Genomic DNA, 25,000 nt, shown 5'->3' on the forward strand with positions numbered 1-25,000 from the left:
TCATATATTCCTCAGGATAGGAAACTAGGACCGATAATGACGTGACCACTCAATAGAGGACACTATAATTATACTGTAAACAATGGGGAATATTGCGGCATCTGCACGTGCAGGTAATTCATTGGGGGTTTCCAGTCCAGAGCTTGTTGCTAGCTGTAAATATGTATACACAGCCATGTTTAAATTTCAGGGCGAGAATGGTGGTTTCGGGGTATTTTGTACAAGGTATGTTGCACGAAGTGCCCTAAAAAGGGGGGGGCAGCCCCCCCTCCCAGGGATTAATTCAAAACTAGGCAAAGTTAGGTAGGTCACTAGGTTAAGATTTTGCACGCGAAATATGCCCCGAAGCAGGACGAGGTAGCATGAAGTGCCTCAAAAAAAGAGACCCAGATTGTGGGGTCCAGAGGTGGAATCACACATGATTTCCACTATATATGAACAGTAGAGGTTGAGAGGAATCCATCGATACCATTTTTATGGTATTTCGTAACATTTTACCCCGTAATTTCCCTGATCTACTTCATGCCCTCCCCTACTATCGGGACCCAGATTGTGGGCTCCAGGGGTGGAAGCGCTCATTAATTTCACTACATATGAATAGTAGAGGTTGAGAGGAATGCATCGATACCACTTTTGTGGTATTTCGTAATGCGGCATTGTTCGGAAAATTTACCTTAGGCTGTTGTTCCTTGAGGAGCAGTGTTAAGAATCATTTTGTTTTCATTATGTCAATTATAGGGCATTCTTCAATCAGTATTGTGGCAAAAAAGAAAAAAAGAAAGCTTATTATCTGTCTTGGTGTAATATCAGAGCCCATCAATTACCCCAAGTGTTGAAATTATGCATTTTTTATAGAAGCGATTGAGATAAAATTGCCAGAACAGAAGATAGGAACAATATTGCTTTTTCTATATATGAAGATGTTGAAACAAACGTATGAATAGCGAAGCAGTATCAGTTATTATTTAAGGTCTACTCCCCTGGGGGTCCAAGGGGCAGAACCCCCTGGCTAGGGAGTTAGGTGGGACACATAGAATGCAATATTTACAGACCATGGGGTTTCAGGGGGTGGAGCACTCTGGCCTGGGGGTTTTAAGTGGAGGTTTTAACCCCTTCGACACGATGACGCGTATACTGCGTCATCGCAGCGGTCGCGTCAAACCCGAGGACGCGCATACTGCGTCATGTCTCAGTTCTGGTGGAATTGCGTTTTCTTTCTTCCGGATACTGTACGAGATCTTTCAGAATAGAGGTCGGATATGATACGATATATTACTTGACTTTCATTATTAATAATTTATTACATAAGAGTGGGATTTGCTTACACTTGGGGAGGCACTGATGGGCCCTGCTAGCAATCATTTTATTATTTATTTATGGAACATTATGTAAAAATATAAAACATATTATGATTAGTTTACCATACTATTTCAATCGTTTTCTTTGGTTATCTGAGTGAGGCCTCCCACCAAGGTCACTCTTTCCATCTTCCTCCCAACGCATGTAAATAACTTGTCACATGCATATGGGGGAAGAGGTTAACTATGCATATTTTGATATATAACACATGATGATTATGTTGAGGTTTTGGCTATAAACTTGTAGAGGTTTTGGCTTAAAACTTGTCATATTCAATAGCGACGTTTAAAATTTGGCGCGCGCCGGCAGCTCGGATACGGCGCAAGGAGCGTTTTCTACTGCTCGGAGTGAAGGGGTTAAGGGTATTACCACCAGGTGTGCCGAAAGTGTGTTTCCTTCGAGTTTTAAAAGTTGGCACTTCGGTTGGTACATCTTGGTTAATGGCAGACACGGCAGAGTTTTTACTTTTTTTTATGTGCTGGTATTACACATATATCACATTTAAGCTTTATTTACCCTATAATTTCCCTGATATACTAAATACCTGTCTCTGCTATCAGGACTTTAACAATTCCGTAAAGTCGTTTGCTGTGGAAAACAATAGCAGATTCACGTAATCTATATCAGAAAGAATTGCATGCAAAAATTTAAATTGCGAGATTCGATGGCTAATGGGGTGATAAATGAATTAATTGCATTAATAATAGCAAGTGTCTACCATAAAACAAGAATAGAGGATTTGGTAATTTTACATATCTATAAATCAAGCTTAAAAAAATATGAACTATTATTATGAATAGCAGTATAGAATATAACTGGGAACTTACTTACCCCAACATAAACAGGGCACCCAATGTTCGGCTAGCATCGGGTAAAAATAGAGGGACAGGGAGAATAATTTCTCCACCCTCTGGACAGAGCAGACTTGCCCAACAAATGTTTTTCCATAAACCATCACAAAACAAGGGTTTATGCTGACTTTGGAACCCTGTAGTTCTGAAACTAGCATTGTTATATAGTGGTAATACTTCATGACTGTGAGTGTGGTTCAACTGTGAATAGATCCTGATGTTGCATCACATATGCTCATTCCAATTATTTCAACAACAGCAGTATGTTTGCTTGAATGTGTATTTGAATACATTTGTTTATTATCAAGGAATATCTCATTAAAATGTGATAAGCTCCATTTTGATAGTAGTGTATATATTTCAAAAATTATATTCTTTAAAGCAAAAAGGGTACTTTTGCTATATATTTTTATTTTGTTGATCATCTAGTAAGTAAAATAGTGTAAAGAGTGTGAAGAAAGTGCTGGCATATTTTACATTCAGTTCTTTTATATTTGCTGTAGTTTAGCTTTTTACCCCTACTATCTGGATTACCAAATCAAGATTATCAGCTATATATGATATTGTGCCAAACAAATTCAATATATATACCAGTATTATATATATTATTTCACTAATTATTGTTTTTTATAATCAAAGAAACAATATATATTTTTCTAAGCAAATACAATCTACTGCATGCACAGCGACTGTGGTTGCTGTGACTTCTTGACACAGCGATTTTTTGCATGTGCTGTTTTCGAAGGACTTTATCAATAAAAGTCTATCCTACAGCTTGCCATATGCATTACGCTATGCAAGCATGTAATTTGCTATGCCTAACAGAACCAATGCCGCAAACTCATGTCACCATGGTAAGACAACTGGATTGAAACTGGCTTGAATGAAATTTTGTAATTTGTTTCACTTATATTTCCTAGTATTTGTTGTAAACCAATATGGTGCACTTCTGGAGGAGTAAGGTTGGAAAAATTAGCATTACTATGAACTTCTTCAGGGGCAAGGTAAAGCTTGCCCGATGGTGATTTACTGAAAGACTTAATTTGACTTGGCATCATCATTGTGTTTCACTTTAGATTGTAAGCCTTTCTCACAGATCACAAGAAGTTTCAAGTGATTTTAAATAGAAAGTGGCCAATATGATATAGAGAATAAGTACCCTTTTGTAAGTGGATAAGTAAGCTTTACTTTCATAAATAGTTATGAGCCTCAGACTCTTCCTTGGCTATGATTTGGACCATGTTGCCTTTCAGTAGTGATTCTTATATATTATATACTTACAGTTACAGTATTCTTTTTCCTAGTACTTAACTGCATACACTTGGTTAAGTCAAAATCAGTTTAGCACTGCATTAATTTTCAGGGTAAACTTCTTTTTTTTTCTGTACCTCATTTTACTTTGGTTTAGTCTGTTAGAACTTTACACTGAAGATGTCAAATTACTGTTGAACAGTAAGAAAATTTGCTCCATTTTCATAACAAAAATTAAAGTTTGAATTGTATTCTGTAGAAAATGTTATCTTGACTTAGTTGTTTTCCTTTCTCACCTGTCCACTTATAGGTCTAATGTGGTATTGTAAAATGCCATGTTATTTATTAGAAGAAAGAAAAAAAATGCTCTCTGACCAGTTAGTCGCACTGATATTTAGGCCAGACTTGATTTACAGTATTACTATAATCTGTGAAGGAATATCAGCTTTCACTAACCAGTGCAGGAACATTACTCATTACTAATTGAAATAATTAAATGAAATTTGTAACACTATTTCAATGTGACCATCTGGGTCTAAGATAACGTATTATTTGGATATTATAATTTCTATTTATATTAATTTTGTTTTTGTTGTCTTGCAGCATCCCAACACCAAGGGTATCTTCATGATGGCCTGAAGGAAGTCCAAGGGAAAATTCGCAAAGGAGCTACAGGGTATGGATTGCAAGTAATTGTGGAATATGGATGTGTGTAACATATTGTTTGAATTTTTTGTTTGGTTATGATGTGTGTCTGAATTCTTGATATTTTATTAGTTATTATTTCTACCCTCCAGAATTGTGATATTTGCGGGTGATGTATCCCCGATAGAAGTGATGTGTCACCTTCCTGCTGTGTGTGAAGAGAAGGACTTGCCATACATATACACACCATCTAAACAAGACCTAGGAACTGCAATGGGACGAAAGAGATGCTCAGTCATGATGCTTATTCGAGAGCATGAGGATTATAAGGACTTGTATGATAAAGTACTTGAAGAAATTAACAAAGTGCCTAAAGTATTTTAGGCAAAACTTTTGATAGTGCAGTGCAAGATTTGTTTTTTATATTTTCTCTTTAGCTATTATTATCTTGGAAAGTATCCTTGAATACTTTCATGCTCACAAATATTTCTTAGCATTCCTTATAAACATTTAGATTTTTTGTTATAAATTTTTCTAGACGTCAGTTCCAGAATTAATTTTTTTAAGGTCAAGAGTTCTTGAAAATTTGTTATATATTTCCCACTGTGATGAGAACTTATTAAGAAATATTTGTTTGTTTTCATAGGTACTTCATTTTCAAGTACATATTTGTATAGAATAAGTATCCATAATAAAGTAAATTTCTTTTTTAAATAAAAGAAAATGCCTTTTAATATGTAATCCAACAAGAAAATATATTTTTTTAATTAACCCTTTCACGCCGGTTGACATCTAATCATGTGGTCGGAAAATATCCCTGGACTCAAGTGACGTCCTGAAATGACGTGCATTTTCCTGCCAAGTTTTGAAATGTTGGCAATAGAATGCTAGATTGTTCTTAACTATAATAATTTTTCATAATTTCTTAGACTGTTACTTTAGTTTGTGTTTAAATGTCATAAGATATGATATAACAAAAATAAAAAAAGTCGGAAAACTTTGTTATTGATGACGTGGTAATATCTGCTTCTGATCAATTCAAGAAAAAGATGACTCAAAAAACTATTGTAAAATCTAATATGGCTAAGAAAAAAACAAAAAAATACAAATGTAATACTACTAATTGGTCGATTACCCATGATATCACATCACATCACATTACAAGGTACATGTATGTACTCATGATTATTTATATTATTTTCATTTTGGTAAAAAAATTATTGGTATATTACCTGATTTTTTATGCCCCACTAGAAGATTGCTTCCACTTTCCATTGGTATTATTGCATAGAAGTGAAGAATATAGGCAAAGTTCAATAAAATAACTCGAAAAAAAAACATGTTACAACAATGCTTTTCTAGACTAGTAACTCCTCTGACCATGGCAATATTATTACATGCCTTTACATTGTAGACAGGAATGAAGCGTCAAGCACTTGTAATCTTCCCGGTGGAAGTGGGAGTAGACAGAAATATGTCCCGTAGTATATGGGTAATATGGTTGCATCAATGGAGGAAAAAGTGATAAAGTAAGCAAGGTCATAGTAGATTTTTAAAGAAAATATCAATTCTAAATTTTTATCTTTTCACAGTACGTACTTGAAGCTCATTATTTTAGCTGAAAGTATTGAGAGAGAGAAATACCTTGGCCAGACAATTTACTTATATATAACCTGGTTGTATTGCTGTAATACAAACCAGGTTCTATTTATATGTAGCCATTGCAGCTTTCAGCTAATGGATAATTTTCTTGTTTCCATTTTCTTTTTAGCTATACTATGCAAGGAAAAGAAAAATCTTATTTCATCATATTTCTCTATATACAGCCATTTCTCCACAATTTTATATCCTTATTTTTAACTCGCAATAGAAATGTACACTATCCAATACCTGGAATGTAAATAATGTGGCAGTTACAAGTCTGTAAAGACATTTCTTGTCACATACTTGCAGACATTTTTTCATACAAAGAGAATCCTGTCTTGTCTTAGGAATGTGCTTGCACAACTGATCTGTTTCTTGTGCAAGGGTACAGAAAATTGAATTCAGATTGAACCACCTCAAAACAAGAGCATATATAAGTGAAGTGAAGGTTAGTGTACACTTAATTTTATAGGACTGGTACCGAATTACCATGACTAATGACTTTAACCCATTCACGCCGGGACGTATTTTCGCTTACTCCCGCTAACGGCAGGAAGATAACAAGCGCGTGACACTTTGTGCCGGGGTGTTTTCTCACTGTGCCGGGCTGCGCTAATCCTCTCTGAGCGTTTTTCACCCATCTTATTCTTATGGTTTTCATGAATGCGTCTCTTTTTTTCGACTAAAATACCTCATCTCTACATGTGTTACAATAATGCCTTTTTATTTTTATTTTATTGAACTTTGCGTATATTCTTCACTTCTTTGTGAAAATACCAAAGGAAAGTGGAAGCAATCTCTTAGTGGGGCACCTTAAAACATGATTTATACTTGTTCTTCTTTTCGTTTTGGTAAAAAAAAATATGAATCATTATACACGTACATATGAATATGTACATGTACCTCGTGACGTGACATGACGTGATATCATGGGTAATCAACAAATTAAAAGTAGTATTGCATTAGTAATTTTTTACTTTATTTATTTATTGGCCAAACACATTTAATTTTACAATCTTTTTTTGATTCAGATCTTTTTATTCAACAGATCAAGAAGCAAAAATAACCCATGTCATCAATATCACATAGTTTTTTGTGATGTCATTTTTTTAACATTCTATCTCATTTTATGACATACAAACACCTAAACTAAAGTCCAAGTCTAAAGTCTGAGTCTAAGAAATTATGTAAAACGATTATATCTGAGAACAATCTAGTGATCTACTGCTGATGTTTCAGCACGTCACATTGCCCCACCTGGGACTCGGCCAGAAAATGAACCATGTCTCAGAGTGTCACTCGGGTCTGGGGATATTTTTAGACCCCGTGATAGCACATCAACCAGCGCGAATGGGTTAACTGTTGAGAGCAAATCATTAAAAAAAATCTAGAATTACATTCTGACTAAATGGAAGGGGTGTTAGTTTCTACTTCACATTCACTAATATTATGTTCTAAGAGGGGGATGAAAAAGAAAAAAGGAGAAAACTGAACTGGATGTATTTCTTTACTATCATATTTTACCTCTGTTACGGAGCTTCCAAATTTCTATAAGACGAGGTTACATGATGACAACCTTGTAGTTTGCATAATTAGTTTTTTACTTCACTGGTTGCAACCTTTATAATTATAAATACTCAAAGGAACATGTCAGTATTAGAATAAATAAACAAACACAAAAAATGTGAGCATTACAGCTTTAGCAGTCATAAACATTAGATATGGCAACATTATTTCAAAGTATTTATGTACAATTGAAAATATACACATTTTCACATAATTATCTACATACTACTTTAGGAAATGATTTTTTTAACATATCTGGAAATAACAAATTGAGAATACATTTAGACCAATGACTGTCAAGAAAAATCACTTCCATAGGTGTGCACTGATGGCAGTATATTTGGAAACTACGAGATTTAAGATTGTGAATATTAGCATTACAGGAAATTAATTACAAGGACCACTCTGGCTTTCTTCAATTAAAGAGATTGCACATTTATCTATAAGAGTAAAACAATTACATTTTGAGTCATTGGTATGATATAAGCCGTGTTAACCTTCAATACCTGTAAAAATCATCACTTTACAACTACATTTGAAATAATTTTTCTTACAGTTGTAATTTATGTTCTTTCTATATATATATATATACTTTATTATAAACTTAGTTGTCAGACAACTTTATTTCATTACCTTGGAAAATAACCAAAAGAAAATTCATTTAGATTACATATTACTGAGGCTGAAGTTTGAGAGCAGCTACATTGAATGAATCTCCTTTATGTTGTGCAATAAGGGACAATAATTTCAACTTGTTATGGTGAGCGTTGGAGGACTCCAGCTCGTACATGGTTGCCAAATTCAAGATGATAGCTTCATGCAGAAATCTGTCAGGTTGTGAAAAGACAGCACCTTCCACAAGCTTGATGGCTTCTGTCACCCGTCCAGTGTACATGAGACAAACTCCTAAATTATTTATGACCTGCAAGATTAATGAGACCAATTATTATTTCAATACAGTTTCAAACTTTTTTTTTATTTACAGTTTACCTAAGCTGGATAAACACAGACACACACGCACGCATGCACACACATACACATATATATATGCAGGCATACATACATACAACATTATATATATATACATATAATTTATATATATATATATATATGTATGTGCGTATATGTATGTGCGTATATATATATATATATATATATATATATTATATATATATATATATATATATATATATATATATTATATATATATATATATATATATATATATATATATATTATATTATAGGCATATACATATATGTTTACATATATAGACATACGCATATATGAATACATTATACATATACCTACACATACATATATAAAATCAAAACTTACCAAGCCATTGTTAGGGTTAATTTTATGGGCCTGTTGTAAGATCTCTGTTGCATCCTTGAAGGCATTCTGAGCAATGGATATGTATGCAGAATGCAGTAATCCTTGAACTGGATCATGGTGAGGAGGTGGGGGTGTATGTTCTAAATAATGGTTGAAAGTATCCTGGAAGTAGGATAAAACAAAAATATAAAAAGTGTAGATATAGGTGAAATTGGGTTCTGTTATTTCATGACTTAAATCATACCAAATTATGTGACTCAAGAACAAGAAAGAACTAATCCACTAAGAAAAGAATATCCTCTTGAAAATGTCTTTTTCTGTTACTTATGCTGATTTACCCTAGTCCCTCTCTCGTCTGTGCCAAATAAAACAGCAGCTGGGGAATCATTACCTGACAATAATTTGCATCTACATTCAAGCACAAAAAATATCACAAATATCCAGATCTACTAAATAGGGATTGGAAAATTACCTGTGCAGCTGTCACATCACCCAACTGCAAGCAGAGGCGACCTAAAGCAGAGTACAGTCCAGCAGCTGAGTTTGGATCCTCCTGGGTGAGTCTCTCCAATAGGGAACCTGCTAGTCGGAAGTCCTGGAGCCAAACAAGGAAAAAAACATAATAATTTTTTTTTTTTTTTTTTAAATAAATGAGGGAGTATGAACATCATAAAAATAGATGTGCATTATAAGGTAAGCAATTAATTTTATTTTACATAATAGAAAAAAAAAAATCTTACCTTCAAACTGACAGCACAGTTTGTTATGGAATAGAGCACTTTCAACCGCCTTGTTCTCCAGAGCTTGTGCGAGTCATCACGCATGTTGCTGGTCATTTCTAGAGTGCTTCCATCTTCACTTAACCCACTATTTAGGTTTTCAATGATCTACATCAATGGAAGAAAAACAAACAATAAGAATTTTTATGAGATTACAGCTACTGCTTGTAAAACCTGCTGTATTATTCATATACCCAGATCATGCATAAGCAGACTGATGCTGATAAACATATTTACCCGATTACAGTTTTTCAGGAGTGCATTCAGGCGGTCAAGTGCCTGCGTGTGTTTCCCCAGATACTGAGGCAGTTCTGCCACTAGTAACCTAAAATATTGGTTTGGTTCAGTTATACTACCTAATTTAAGAACATTATAGTACTTCACATAAGTTTAAGATATTTAGTCATAATATCAAATAAATGGATATAACAATAAATCTATAAGATTTAACAGAAAATACATGAAATCTTATCATTTTTTAAAAATTTACATATACTTAAGTTTAGAAAAAGCAAAAGACACATAATAAACTGAGAAAACTATTTTCATTAACTAGAGGACTGATCACATGGAATGGTACTTGAGAAAAGTACAGAAACAGAAGAAGCAAGGGGAAAGACAATATCATACAATTATTTGCATAAAAAAAAAATTACCTAAAGCCAAATGGGACCATAGACCCTCTTCTTCCCCCATACAACTCGGGGTAGAACTCGAAGTATAAGTCGGGAGCATCTAAATCTCCAAAGTATTGACATTCCACTTCAGCTAAGGAAAATCTGCGCAGCTTTATCAGTAAGGCTATTCTGGTGAACCACAGCTGCAGAAGAGGAAGATGAATGAGCTATCATTGTGTACAAGCTATTTCTACAATCATTTCAAATTAAATGGCAAATTTCTAGAGATAATACAATAACAATAAATCTGAAACAATGTAGACAATAATTTTTGAGCTGCTTTGAATCCTGCTAACAATTCTTTCCTTTTTTCATTCTTACTTGTATTGAGTGAGCAGTGTGTTTACTTGGGTGCCCTGCTCTTCCTTCTCCTTGTCCATACACAGTAAGGAGCTGAGTTGTTAGGTTAACTGCTGCATGGTAACATCCAGCTGCAATTAGTTGACGCAATCCTCTGTCATCCTGTGTAACTGAAGCAGCTGTCAAGACAACTCTCTTTGCTGCAGCCTCTTCTCCCAGATACGTACGGACAAGATTCTTCACTGGATCACCCTGCATAGAGAAGTAGGCTATGCTAATTTTGTTTAGAAATAGTAAACAACAAACAAGAATGACCTAAAATTCTGCATTAAGAAAGGACTAATAACAAGAAGACTATAATCATTATACTAGATTTGTTATAAAATTGTTGAAAACAAACTTGACTGTCAATAACTGGGCTCTTGAGTTTTAGGATCCTTTATTTAAATGAATGAATGAATAACTCGCTCACACACATGTATGCACCCCCACCCCTACCCCTAATTTAAAATGCATACAAAACATAGAACTCATTACTTACAAAATCCTCCTTTACTGCAATTCCAGGCATGGTAAGAAGATCTTTTTCAGGGAAGTAAGTTCCTGGGGGACTTGTTGACATAGCAATCAATGCTTGTTTTGTACTTTCTGAAGGAATCCATGCATCATGTCTACGATCTGCGTCACTTGAAAGTAGGCTGGCAGTAAAAACGTCTTGTTCTGTTGCTGGTGTCAGAAAGGAATCTGGAGAGGGTATGGCATTGCTGATATTAAAACTATCAGTTGGGGACATATATACGGGATTTATCATTGCAGAATCGCTGGCATTTCCTGGAGTTTGATTAGCAATGCTATCAAATGGATTTGAAGTTTTAGTGTTACTGAAGTACTTAAATAGCTTAGACTCATTCTGTCTGCTTTTATCACCTGCTGATTCAGATGCTGTAGTTAACTTCATGGGTGGTTTTGGGCTTGTTGGCTTGCTGCCTGTTGATGTCTGCAAGTTGTTTGAAGGAGCTGATATTGCTACAATTCCCATAGCAACATTACCAGCATGAATCAGTGTGGTTTGTGAAGGAGAGGAGGGCTCTGCTTCTTCTTCAATACTGGCTTGCTGAAACTTTACTGTAGTTGCCTCTACATCCATGCTAGCATTAGGAGATGTGTCAGTAACAAGCATTGAGGTGGTCATGCTCATCATCATGGCAGACTGAGAAGGGGTAGATGGGGTTGGCACAGATAGATTATTTGCAGGTAAGTTAGTGGTAGAAGCAACAGCCTCTTGGTTCTGTGGTGTTAGTGGAATGTTATGATGTGCAGATGTGGGAGAGCTCTCATGAGACGGCTGCGGTGAGTGAAGATTAGTGGGGTTAGTCTGAGGTGTTCCAGGAACAGGAGTCACAGGAACAGGTACTTGGTAAGGCGCTCCTAAAGGCAAGTCCCCTTGACTTGGAGATGCATTCCCAGATGTTGTAACATTGGCCCCAGGACTTAAGAATGAACTGGCTTCTGGAGGAAAAGTCAGCTGCTGACTAGCTATGGGGTCTATATACGGAGTGCTGATTTGTTCACTGGTCACTGGAAGTGCAGGTGCTACTCCGCCCACCTGATGGCTTGCGGGAGTTGGCTGGGCATCCTGAGGGGCTCCTGAGAGCTGGTCAAAGATGCTGCTGGAACTCTGGTCGAAGTAATTACTTAGTGTGGGTTTTGGTTCTGGCTGGTCAGACATGTCCTATTCTAATATCTCAATCTAGAAAGAAAAGAGAAAATTAATGAGAAAATGCATTATCAATTTTGTTTGAAAGAGTTAGATTTTATTATCACATATACTTTCAGCAAGAATAGCAAGTACATGCACCTCAAGTGCTTTTAGATGAGCATTCACATCAAGCATGCTTCATAACAAAGGGAATACTATTTTACAACTAAAATAGAAATTTAAGAACAGATTAGTTGGATATTATTTTCTTTATAGATGTTCTTCACATAATCTATTAGCCTTCAAATGCTTTTATGATTATTTTTCTATGATACATTTAAGCAAAAACACTACAAGGAATTACAAACACCTGACATTGTTTAAGCCATGATTTTATGAGAAACTGCAACATACATTGCCAAATTTTAAATAAAAATATAATAAAGGTCTATAATTAGGATACACAACAATTTCCATGTAAGAGTTGCAGGAGGAGATAGAATATAATAAGAAAACAGTGCATGCACAAAGAAATCAATTAAAAGAATAAGTCAAAGTTATGAGGAAGTTGTTCCCCATTAAAATCTCAAAACTGGCTAATTATCAGCAAAAACATCTGAGAAAACATGAAAGCAGCAACAGCAGGATTAGTCAAAATGTTCTTCATAAGTATGGCTCAAGGGAAAATTAAAAGTGGGCTATGGTAACTAATGTGTTTCTTCTTGTTTTTATTTATATCAAAAGTACCCTTTCAGTCAAAATCAGGGAAATGCTCTTTCAAGTTTTGGGAGGGCCTCCCTTTTTCTTAAACTCTTTGCAGAAGGGGGATAGATTTGCTTGCCTAGACAGGTACTAGGACCACCTGTACTGCCCCCCCAGATTGGTTTTATTTCAGAGCAAGGTAGCTTCACACGACATAATGCAACAATTCATACTAGCTTTCATTTATTCTTCATAATACTAAAGCCTTTTTTGCATTCTTCATTCTTTTGGGTTTTATCATATCATGAGACTTATGTATGACATCTGACAGGCTTTATCAATATCGTAATAGACTAAAATTGTCGTATAGGGTCCATAATTAGCGCTTTACATTTTATATTGAGGAAGGAGATCTGTGCTTATGAAAGTGAGTACCACAGCAAAAAGTAGCCATACTGGCACAAGGGCACATTGCAGACACTGCATATGATTTGGGTAACCTTTGTCTTATTATTTCAGCATATTCTGCAATGCAAATACTTAACCCATTGGAGCTGGTTGACGTGATAGCACGTATTGTGGTTTTTGCGTCAGACGCCCTGGACGAAGCCGCGCGCTCGGGTAGAGCGAGCGGGCAACCCAGGCTCGCGGCTTGTGCGCCCGAGAATCTCGAGGCGTTAGGCTTATGCGTTCGAGAACCCCAGTATTACGACCGCGCAAAGCCGGAACGGCCCCGGCGTGAATGGGTTAAGAGCAGGAAGTTTGCACATTGTTGTATGTCATTGCTCTCTGAAGCTGGTGCTCTGTAGAGACCATGGATGGGTGCCCTTCAAGGCTTTCCATCCTTTAGGTGTTAGGAGAGGATTTCAAACTAAATCTATTTTTGTGATTACTCATAAAGGAATAAAGAAACAATGATCTACTTTCCCCTGTGATCAAATATACGTCGGGACGCATATTATTAGTTTAAAAACTTGTTGTCATGTATGTCATGACACTCGTATGTACTGGTTTAATTAAGCCCCTGCTCTTTTGAAAGGCTGTGCATATAACTAACTGAAATACTGCTGCTGATACATTATGCTAAGGAATATACAAAATGCCAAATAAATGTGAAGAACTGTAAATAATTGCATATCAATTACAAAGCAAAATATTAACAAAGAAACATCAAAACTTATTGCATACAAAAGAGGATGAAAAAGAAGAATGAATAAGATACAAATGCAGAAATCAAAAGAAAAAAAAGTTGGGAGGATGTGATTAATGAGAAGGGAGAGGAAAAGAGGGTTTGCACGAATATGTCTAAGATTATGACAGAAACAAAGCTGAAAATATCAAAGATAAGATGAACTAAATGCTGACAAAAGACAAATTGAAGAGATTTAACATCAAAATTATTTACCATGCATAAAATGTAATAGAATCTCCCTGCCAAAATAAGCTCTATGGATAACATATATGGGGGGGGAAAATGCTAGACGACTCTTAACTTTAACGCATGCTTTTGTAGCTATCTAAAGTGTGTCTGCCACCATATGCTAGTGTCAATACTGTATCAAGAAATTAATGATGTTAATGAATACAAAAAGATTTTCCTCTTATACTCATGCGAACTAAATTGTGATGCAAAGAAAGAAATTTAAAGAAATCCTCCTAGTTTACCCAAAGTCTTTAGAGTCCATCCTTGTGGTGATACAGGGATCCCATGTATGTAACAAAGACAAGTATTAAGAAATGGGCAAAGATCAACACACGTCATCACATGATTTTTTTAAACATTTTGTAACCACACAAATCTAGACCACGTGGCAGACCAAAGAGAAAACAAAACAAATCTGTTGCATACTCACACTGAAATGGACTAACTGTTGGAAGGACTGTCCTCAACTCAACACTGGCACACTGTTTTCACAAGTGCATTACTGGTGTCCTCCGTTACTTGAACTGGATCGGCAGTGGGATGTCAGATTCTGCTGAACCTGAACAGAAGCTTATTTGTCTCATTAATTGTGCAATTTGCATTTTGTCTAAAAACAATCAACACAATTAATATATGATAAATACAAGATTCAGAAATTCAGAATAAATTTACCCATAGCTTAGTAGTTATAGCTTGATAGTGAAGAAGAAAAAGGAGGAGGAGGAGGAAGAGAAGATGATAAATTGGAAAAAAAGGGAAGAAAGAGAAAGAGGATGACAAAGGGAAGGAGGTGGAGGAGATAGTTAGGAGGAGAATGAAGAAAAGGAATTGTAATTATCATTATGGTTATTACTGTTATCCTCATCATTGTTATCATTACCACTATCATTATTGAATAAAAAATAAAAAAAATAAAAAAAATAAAGACACCTAGCTTCTCTGTTACAACAATATCATAAGCTTATTCTATGAAAGACTGAAGGAATAGGTATTGATATTCCACTTTCACTTTCAAGTATTCACATACTTATGAACAGTTCTATGAAATTGTTGTTTATGCACCTTTTATATCCATTAACCCTATGACGACGGTGCGTGATACCCGTGTGACACAGCTAAATTCCCGATGCCAGGACGTCATGCCAGTGTGACGTTTCCAATGCAATATTGCAATGGCCCGGCGAAGGGGTTTTCACTTATCGCCGTGCCTCGTCGGGAAAGGGTTAAGCTAGAATTCTTCATGTCTTTGTTTGTTTGTAAATGGATCATTATCTTAAATGAAACACACTTTATTCATCTGTTTTTATTTCAAGTTTCATATAGTAAATAATAACAAATATATATGTATAAATATATATATATATAACACGAAAACAACAACCTTCAGAAAAGATCAAAAAAGAAAAAGAAAACATAATAATAATATAGATGGAGAGAAAAAGAGAAAGTTTGGATAAAATCCATCTGTCTAAAAAAAAATTTGTCCACAAGGAAATTTAACAAAGGACTGTATCTGGAACTGGAATTGGTATGCTGCATGAAAAATGGTGAAAAATTATTGTTTAAATTGATATAAAATTTCGGTAAATCTATTCAAATTTAACCTAAATCATATAAATCAATAAAAATCCTGGGATATTTTTTCTTGACTGTTAATTATTTATGTAAATATTTTATAATGCCCCATATACATTAAAAAAGGAGCTAAATGCATTAAGATATATTATCCTATGGAAAAAATTCACAAGACAATCATCACAATAATCAGATTATTCAATATCTTTCAGTATCTAATATCATGACATTTTCAAAGGAAAAATTCAAATTGGATGTATATTCATGGAAAGTATACATAATTTCCTTTGTTTTGCTTTGTATGCTGTCAAAATTGTAATGTTAATATTTTCAGTTGTAACTAACGAGAGCTTTTTAAATCACCAAATTATCACAACCCACAATTACACAATGTTCATGCTTGTCATTCTACACATTCAGATCGTTCAAACAGGCATGAAACACCATATTAAGGTTTTACAAGCAGAACAACACATGCATGAAAATGTGTGTAGTTTGCAGCTTACATAATCAATGCATAATCTTACATAGGCAAAATTCTACACCTTATTGATAAAAAGGGATTGCCCGCTTCCAGGTAAGCTACCTAACATATCACACGAAAAATTCAAATACTTGTCCATCACCATATTACTTGCAGTACCATTAAAAAAAGTTAAGCAATCACCCATGTGCAACCTGTTTGGCTAGTCTATAATGTTTACAACAGAACTCCTAAAAAACAAATCCTGTTGTGATTTCTGGCTCACTGAAAGTAATCTGTACATTCTTTTCAATTAGTCCTTCTGGAATATATATCATCACAAGTCTAATTATCACATAATACTAGGCTCACACACTGTTTATCATAAATATTTAACCAGAGTAGAGATTTTTTCTTATTAGCAAATACTATCCTTTACATCAGGATTTCCCATAATATGGTTAAACAGTACAATAAGAGCATAGGAATGTTAAATCAATTTTAAGAAAATTCAGTCATCACAAGAGATAAAAGCCCTATTCTTTTTTTATTGCGCTACTAAATAAAAACTTAAAATACCAAAGCTCTTTTCCATATGTATTACCCCTATTTTACCATTTGTGCTATGCATACCACACTCACTTTATGTTCTATTGCTTAAAATCATGGAAATCACTGTGACCATGAACCTGATTCATATGCTCTGCAAATTTCTGAGCGCAGTCAGAAGCAAAGTCACGTTTACAAGACTCAGTATGGGCCAATTTGTAAAGTACAAGGAACACCAGACAGTGAACTAAGGCTGTGTACATGAAAGTTACAGTCCGTGCCGTTTTGTTACCCAATATAAACCTTCCCATTGACAACGTCACTTTCTCAAATGGGCTAAGAGCTGAATACCGACGAAGCTTTTCTTTGCGAGAGAAAGATGAGAAGGGATCTAATGCTTCTTCATACTGGCTACTGTATCGAGACTCCGCTGCAGAATCTTCACTGCTCTGTCTCCCTTGGTAAGACTGAAGAAATCTTATCTTTTCATAGAGTTTAAGGTTATCAGCACGAAGGTTATCTAATTCATTTTGAAGGAGAACTACTTGTTGGCTTTTCCCCGTAAGTTCTGCCTCTAACTCCTCATTACGTTGACGGAAGCGTTCCCTCTGAGAGGAAATAATTGGTAAAATTGATTCAGCAGCTGATGAAAAGTCTGGTGGGATTCCTCCTGGTACTGGAGTAGGTGGATCAGTGACTGAAGATTGAGGGGTGCTGAGAGGAGGGGTGCTACTTGTAGAAGCTCTCACTGCCTCAGCTACTATCTCTGGCACTGAGGAACCTTCACCTTCCCCACGGTACAAAGAGGAAAGAGTCTGGACTGATGAAAGGTCAGACTCAAGGTGTAAAATCAAATCCTTTTGTTCAGCTGCAAGAGAACGTAATGTTGTGAGCTCCTGTTCATACTCTATTGTTTTCTTATTTATACTATTATTCACTTGTTTTAGTGTAGTATTTTCATTCTGCAAAACCTTTGTCTTTTCTAACAGGAGTACTTCTAAAGGTTTTGAGGAGGCTTCAAGACTACTCTCTTCTCCTCCATCTTTGGAAATGGTACCAAACTCAACAGACTTCATGATACTAAGTTCCCTTTTGATCTCATCATAATCTCTTTGCTGTTGAACTTTGGCTTCCAGTGTAGAAATTGTACGAGTATTACTTTCCTGATTTTCCTCAAGGGCACGAATCTGGCTGGATGAAGTGTCCCTAAGAATATTCAAAGAGTTCTGCAGCTGCTTGATGTCTTCCACTAACTGAGAGATTTCCTTGTCCTTTGAAGCCAATTCAATCTCAAGAGATGATCTAGCTAAAGTCTCTGCTGACAGTTCAACTTCATTAGCAGAGGTTGACATGACAGACATATTTTCTGTCAGTGAGTTATGGGCAGCAGTTAAACTCTGAAGCTGTTCCTTGAGCTGTGCAGATTCCCTCTCAGAAATGGTAGCTCTCTGATTTGCCCGCTCAAGATCATTCAAAAGAATATTAATTTCATCTGATCTGGCAAAGTTTGACTCTTCAGACTTGCTCTTCAGCTCAAACAGTTCTGACTGGGTCTGGTCTAAGGTGGATTGGAGAGTTTGAGCTCTTGACTCAGCATCCTGCAGCCTCCTCATCACAGATTCTTGTGTCTCGCCTAACAGTCGTTCTTTTTCAGCATACTGACGGGACAGCTCTCTTTCCATCTCCTTAATCTTAGACTGCACATTGTTATCCATAAGATCTTCATAATTCTTGATCTTCTCCTTGAGCGCTTTGATTGTTACATCCTGATTTCTCACTTCTTTAAACTCTTCATTATATTCACGCAGTGTTTCTCTCAGATTCTTGTTTTCAATTTCAAGGTCAGCAAGACGACCTATCTTTTTCTCAAGGCCAGCACAGTACTCAAGAGTGGGGAGTGGATCATTAATATCAATCACCTTCTTATACACATTCAAAAATGCTGTCTCCACAAACTTGCTCCTTTTATTGAGGTTATCAATTTCACTTTGGAAGCTCTTCAGCAGTGGAGCCACATGCTTTCGCACATCTTCTGGGGAATTCTTCTTGAATTCCCGTGAGAGTTCCACCAACTTCTTCCGGGAATGCTCCGATTCATCCTGACGAGTGGCAAGCTCTGAGGCCGTCTCATCCAGTTCCCTCTGTACACTGTGCAACTCGAAGCTCTTCCAGGCTGCTATGACTGCCTGTACTTTTACTGCCATGGCACCTTACAATCATCCAGCCAGTAAAGAGGAAAATCTCTTGTTACCTGTTGGCAGAAGAGAACCAAATGTTAGCAGTTTTACTCAAAGCTCTCTGAAATAAGCAGTTACATGAAAAAACACTCCTCTGATGGGCAAAAAAGTGATGTTCTTACGAGTTTGCACTTTGATGTGATATACTCATTCAGAGAACTTTAATACATAGCTAACAATTGGTCTCAAACAAGCAACACGTCCATGGATAAGACAAATAAACCAAATAGTAGAAACTCAAATAATTATAATCACTTTTTTGCTACAACAGTAAAATAATAAAACAAAATAAATATATTCATACAAATATAAAAACACATTATTCAAATATATTTTGATATGCATAGTACAAAAGTACATGAAAACAAGTTGGGATGAAAGAGGAGAAAAGAAACCTTGTGGACACACACACACACATGTATATATATTATATCATATACATATATATATTATATACATATATATCATACACATATATTATATACACATATATATTATATATATATATATATACATTATATACATATATACATTATAGACATATATACATTATAGACATATATACATTATAGACATATATATATATATATATATATATATATATATATATATATATACATATATACATTATATACATATATACATTATAGACATATATATATATATATATATATATATATATATAATATATTATATATAATATATATATATATATATAATATATATATACTATAAACATATATATATATATTATAAACATAAATATATATTATAGACATATATATATATATATATATATATATATATATATATATATATATATATATATATATATATATATATATATATATATATACATTACTAAAGTGCATTATAGGAAAAACAGACTGATCACCCTTCTGACTTTGCCATTTTGCAAGTTTTGTCACAAATAAACAATAGAATGGAATTCAGCCATAACACCATCTAATGTACTGTGATGTTAGGGACAGATATGAAAGTTTCACAGTTTCAGAATCATTTGAAATCATAAAAATTGATTCAAATATAATTCATTTTGGGATTATTCAACTACCAGTAGGCTACCTAAGGAAAAAGGCAAACCAATAGAAAGGTCAAAGTTATATTCATTTCCCCTCCATATCCTCCTCTAAATACTTAAAGTCCCAGAAGATATTTTCAAGCTTATTATCTATGCTACATACTTGGGTATATGTTTAGAAGACATCCATGGTGGCTTTTAAAAGGGACTTCTTTCTCATAATGGTTTTATAAATAAGAGACTTTTATTAAATAGCACTGGCTAGTCTGTCATATGATGTGGCGCATTGTCAGAAGATCTCTGCAGCCTCTAGGCTTCACACTCTAATAAAGGCCAACAAACCTCCATGTATATTCTACCTTGAACTGGTTCTTTACTTGATGATTTATCAAAGAAGGTCCATAAACCCAATTTTACTAGAAAATAAGTAGTAGAGATTTGTTAGGCTTTCCTGAGCTGAACTTAGCAGCAAAAATGATACACATAATACTATGACACATGACGGGTTAATTTGAATTTTAAGGGTTACAGGTCATATGGTAATATCAAGATCAATCATGTCTATGAAACATAATTCATACCTGAGAACCTTACATACAGACTCCAGATTTTTGTTATCAAAAATACTCTCATAGAGTACAGAATAAGATATCAAAATTTCGATTAATTATATAGTTTGTGAAAAAAAACAGTCCCCAGCTCAAATAAAGCCAGATTTTTCATGTTTATCCAAGGCAAATTTTGGTCTATCATACATCAAGAGTTAGAGTTTACACACCAGTATATTATAATTCATTGTCATAAAACAAATGCATACTGCACAATGGAGTATCAAAGATGATGAATGAAAATGATGTGAATGAATTGCATGCAATTTGTAAATAAATATATAGATTTACAATAGAATACAATAATATATGTATTCATATTTGTAAACAATAAAAAAACAAGATAATAGGAGGTCACTGTAAGCTACATAATAGTTCAGTTTTTGAAGGGGGAATAGAGAGAGGAAACAATGAAGGAGTCTGGCTGCAGGCTAGTAGGGAAAGAATACATAATCTATATACAAACATTCATAAAAAAAAAAATTGCTAGCCATTAAACACTCTATATCAAACTTTCTATTTTGTGCACCCACTAAAATCTCACTGAAAAATGTACTTTCGAAGCTGGGCTGGATCAAATATGCCATACAGTGCTTGAATCACTATTTTACACTCACTAGTACCATTCACACACAAAAGAGGGGGCCATGGAACACAACTGAATGACTGCCTCAGGGAGAGAAGGGCCCACAAGGGGAATGGGGGTGTGGGATGCATAGTGGGTGTGGCTGGAGGAAATTTGCTGATTAGTCAGAAACAGATTTATTAGTCCACTCTACATTGGTCTCATTCACAGCAAAAATGACACAAGTGAATAATCTGCAACTTTCTGACATCATCTGCTCAATCATGGCAAATAGGACTCTATGTTTACTTTAAATCATCTACACAAATTCTAACATGCACTGTGCAGGTACATACCCACACAACTTCTTTACTCATCACTTGTTAATCAATTGCTGTGAAAAATATATATCCTAATCAAAAGGCAGAAAATACATCAACAGTTTAATACTCGGCTAATATTTTCCATTGTTCTGCTCCTTAAAAATTCAATCCAATTTACAAATTGTTCACACTTAACACAAGACATCCACAGCATCTGCTCACAAATACGAAATCTTTCTTCCCTGAGAACGAGGAACTGATAAAGCAAAGCAACAAAGGTAATAATCCAACCTATTTCTTCTCAGCATCAAAATGTCCAACTCACGGAACCAAAGGTCAAATCGGGTTACTGTGTCTCTGCTTATCCTCTTCTTTAAGCGACAACACTCGGGTAAAAGGTGAATTGCTAAGTCAAAGGAGGAGAAGGAACAAGAAGGAGGAAAGGTAAACAAATACTGAAAATAACACAATAATTCTAACCTTCGCGACGGATTTACGTGGCAAGACCTGCAAAACATCTGACATATGTTCGGATGTGTGGAAGGTGGCTGTTTTTCTGTAATCTTTATCTTTTAGACTCGAGAACATTTGATAGAAGAAAAAAATATTTTTGCTTTGTTATTAGTTACATACGTATTAAAAGTGAATAATTCTTGCTCGGTATCCATAACTTAACTTCGTATTTGCTTTGAATTTTAATATAGTAAAGGGATTAGGACACAGCCATTTTGGATATCATTTCTAAAGAAACTGCATATAAATATCCGTAAAAATAACGAAAACGAATAATTATATATTACATTTCACATCATAATCCTCGTGTACCTCCGGAAAGAATAAAATAAGCATAATCCCAGAAAGCAATTCTCGAGAAGCACTTTGGGAAATGCGCTTCCCATCCTCCAAGTTGTTTGGGTTAAACTCGTGAAAAATGAGAAATTGTTAGAAAAATGTCACGAAATCTCTCTCCGACGCAGCAAAAGATCGCGGAGAAGCTCTCCATTCTCAACGACAGATGTGTGGGAATACTGACGAGGATTTATAACATCAAGAAGGTAATAGTTCACCCGCAAATGAGGAAAATATGAGAGTGGAACACCTATCAGAGCTCAAGTGGGCGAGGTCATCATATACAATAATATTATGACGTTTTCGCATTTGTCTTTATTCCGAGATTGCTCTTATTCCGTATTAACGTTAAGATCAAATACGATACACATTTATCTGAGAGGCCAAGGGTTTGATTGCTCAGACTATTAAAGAATTAAATGGGCGAGGAAGCGGTTTAATGAGAGGAGGATGCAGGGCGATTGCTCATCCGTTTGACATTTGCGATTTGCTTATTTGAAGTTTTGCCTCCAATAAGTGGGGTTTATTTTCTTATGATCGTGAGATTCAAGAATAAATAAGGATATAGGGCCGTGGACGTTTAGGAATAACTTGTGCATAAGTAGTAAGCTTAGGAACTAGGCCATCCACTTTTGACTCTTGTCTTGTGGTAAAGTAAGATAATGTCAAATGTAGTCTTAGAGTAAATATTGATGTGATTCAGAGTAAAATGACAGATATGTGGGAATAGATGGGCAGTTGAGTAAATTTGCAATACAGCTGCTAAATGTGACTCAAAAGATAAAAAAATAAAATAAAAAATACACTTAGGATAATTGAGTTAGTCATTTTCGTTGAAGAATAGCAGGATGTATGTCAGTGTATGCCAAATTCTAGCCACTCCCATCCATATTGGCTGTTATCCTAGTTATTACAACAGTTATTATGTTTCTCTGGATCATATTCTGAAGCTAAACTTGTAAAACAAATTTAGAAAGTTATATGATAGTTTTAAAGAACTAGTTGAAGTTATCACCGATTATCTGTATTGAATTATTGTCTTATCTTGATTTTTACAGCAGTTAATTTAACCCGTTAACAACGGGGCTATTTTGTCTCTAAATGGTCGAAATGCATAAGCCTGCACTGGACACGGTCAAGTGCTATATGCCCGATCACTTGGTGCACCGGCCAGGAGGATAGCCATGACGAAATATCTCATCCCCTGCCACCACTTAATGTGATATCCTGTCACTCTTCGTTAACGTGTCTAAGCACTGGGATTAACAGAATACTCCTCTAGATCATATACTGTAGTTTTAATGGTAAATTTAATTGTAAAAAAAAAAAAAAAAAGTTTGTCAAAAAGCAAAAATAGAATTAGAATGGTATATCTGCCTCGCCCCAAATTTATCATAATAGCTAGGAGGCACGAAAGTATTTATAATGAAAGGTCTCGGCACTATGTGAATGTAAGAGAAGTAGCAAAGGATTGTAAGGGGTCAGGGATCATGTAGATGGATTCTTCATTTATATTTTTTACGACCAGGCAAGAGTTGGCAGGTAAAACCAATAAACCAAAAGTACATCTCTTATATTTTCTTGTTTTATTTTGGTATTTATTGAAATATTTTCTTACTCGTTATTACACAGCATTGTCAGGAGATAGGAATTGGTATAAGATGAAGCTTATACTCTTAGATGGTCATACACTCAAGCTGATTGATACACACAATCCAAACATTGCGACATCCTGCTTTGTCGCTGACTTGTCAAAGCCTTCAAAGATTTATCTCCTGAAATATTGGAATTAAGACTGACAGTGACTATAAAGAACACCTTTAAGTATGGAAATTTACTTCTGGCAAAATTTTTATCTGAATGCAACTGAAAGATTTAATACCTCAAACCTGATGAAACAAAAACTACTACTTCTATTAATTTTGTGGTAGTAATCATCTTGAATGTGTCTACAACTTAAAAAAAAGAAAAAAAGTAAGCTCGCAGAGATTCATTTGAGAAAGAGCTTGGCATATATATACCATTTTGGATCATCTGGCAGTGAAACAGGAAAACAGAGGTGTACTTTTAGGTAAGGACTAGCTGATCAAAATATGGATGTTTTCCAGGGGCAAAGTTGCCTGCCTGCCAGCTCTTCAGTGGTTGTAAAAATCTAAATGTGTGACGTTATCTGGAATCTATCTCTGTCTCATGACCAGATGGTTTTGAGGGTAAACCATTTTTTTTCCTTAATTTTACCTTGAAAGGATAGCCTACTTATCAAATAGTATTGCATCAACTGATACCATAACCTACAAAGCCCCACTATTTACATTCAGCAAAATAAAGCTTGGGCTGGTTTCTGATTTGGTGATAAATTGCAAGGGAGTTCTTTGCTCTATCTTACCAGAACATATTGAACATGTGCCTTTGCAAAAGCATAAAGAAGGAATGCCATAGTATAGCTAGACTTTGCATGCTAGCATAAATTTACAGACTTAAATGATTGTGGATTATCTCTACTTTGCACAGATTATTTGTTATGCTTATCAGTGGTAGAGTTCCTTATGGACATA

The 25,000-nt window shown here is 35.0% G+C and overlaps 4 protein-coding genes across 9 annotated transcripts in view; 2 read left to right on the top strand and 2 right to left on the bottom strand.

Annotated features, from left to right (window-relative positions):
• NHP2 (NHP2 ribonucleoprotein) overlaps positions 1-4,830 on the top strand; it is a 6,018-nt gene extending 1,188 nt beyond the window's left edge. The window contains exons 2-3 of the mRNA XM_043037548.2: positions 4,065-4,137; positions 4,259-4,830. Coding sequence (XP_042893482.1) covers positions 4,065-4,137; positions 4,259-4,490 — 305 coding nt within the window. The 3' untranslated portion in view covers positions 4,491-4,830. The remainder of the gene's footprint in view (positions 1-4,064; positions 4,138-4,258) is intronic.
• A 2,401-nt stretch (positions 4,831-7,231) lies between these two features.
• On the bottom strand, positions 7,232-22,209 carry LOC122267474 (trafficking protein particle complex subunit 12). Of its 4 annotated transcripts, XM_043037546.2 has the most exons (11): positions 22,077-22,200; positions 14,665-14,793; positions 11,338-12,160; positions 10,952-11,154; positions 10,432-10,662; positions 10,090-10,253; positions 9,671-9,758; positions 9,395-9,541; positions 9,127-9,249; positions 8,655-8,816; positions 7,232-8,238 (listed from the first exon to the last, which is right to left on the bottom strand). In XM_043037546.2, the coding sequence occupies exons 3-11, from the start codon at positions 12,137-12,139 to the stop codon at positions 7,990-7,992; spliced, it is 2,169 nt and encodes a 722-aa protein (XP_042893480.1). In that variant the 5' UTR covers positions 12,140-12,160; positions 14,665-14,793; positions 22,077-22,200; the 3' UTR covers positions 7,232-7,989. The 4 variants fall into 4 exon arrangements, with proteins under 4 accessions (XP_042893480.1, XP_042893477.1, XP_042893476.1 ...); XM_043037543.2 differs by having other exon boundaries at positions 10,952-12,160; positions 14,665-14,804; positions 22,077-22,209; XM_043037542.2 differs by having other exon boundaries at positions 10,952-12,160.
• LOC122267475 (protein CASP) lies at positions 15,523-22,192 on the bottom strand. Of its 2 annotated transcripts, none has more exons than XM_086537079.1 (2): positions 22,077-22,192; positions 15,523-19,072 (listed from the first exon to the last, which is right to left on the bottom strand). In XM_086537079.1, exon 2 carries the CDS (start codon positions 19,023-19,025, stop codon positions 16,923-16,925), a length of 2,103 nt encoding a protein of 700 aa, XP_086393205.1. In that variant the 5' UTR covers positions 19,026-19,072; positions 22,077-22,192; the 3' UTR covers positions 15,523-16,922. The 2 variants fall into 2 exon arrangements, with proteins under 2 accessions (XP_086393205.1, XP_042893481.1); XM_043037547.2 differs by lacking the exon at positions 22,077-22,192 and adding an exon at positions 21,888-21,982.
• A 264-nt stretch (positions 22,210-22,473) lies between the features above and the next one.
• The window catches only part of Hem (Nck associated protein 1 Hem), a 27,148-nt gene continuing 24,621 nt past the window's right edge, over positions 22,474-25,000 (top strand). Inside the window, exon 1 of one of the 2 annotated variants that reach the window (XM_043037539.2) lies at positions 22,474-22,651. In XM_043037539.2, coding sequence (XP_042893473.1) covers positions 22,547-22,651 — 105 coding nt within the window. In that variant the 5' untranslated portion in view covers positions 22,474-22,546. The remainder of the gene's footprint in view (positions 22,652-25,000) is intronic. The other variant, XM_043037540.2, reaches the window with a different exon arrangement.

This window comes from Penaeus japonicus, unplaced genomic scaffold (assembly GCF_977035675.1).
Source record: "Penaeus japonicus unplaced genomic scaffold, GWHDUDI00000001_assembly GWHDUDI00000005, whole genome shotgun sequence".
In the NCBI taxonomy this organism is placed as follows: Eukaryota; Metazoa; Arthropoda; class Malacostraca; order Decapoda; family Penaeidae; genus Penaeus; species Penaeus japonicus.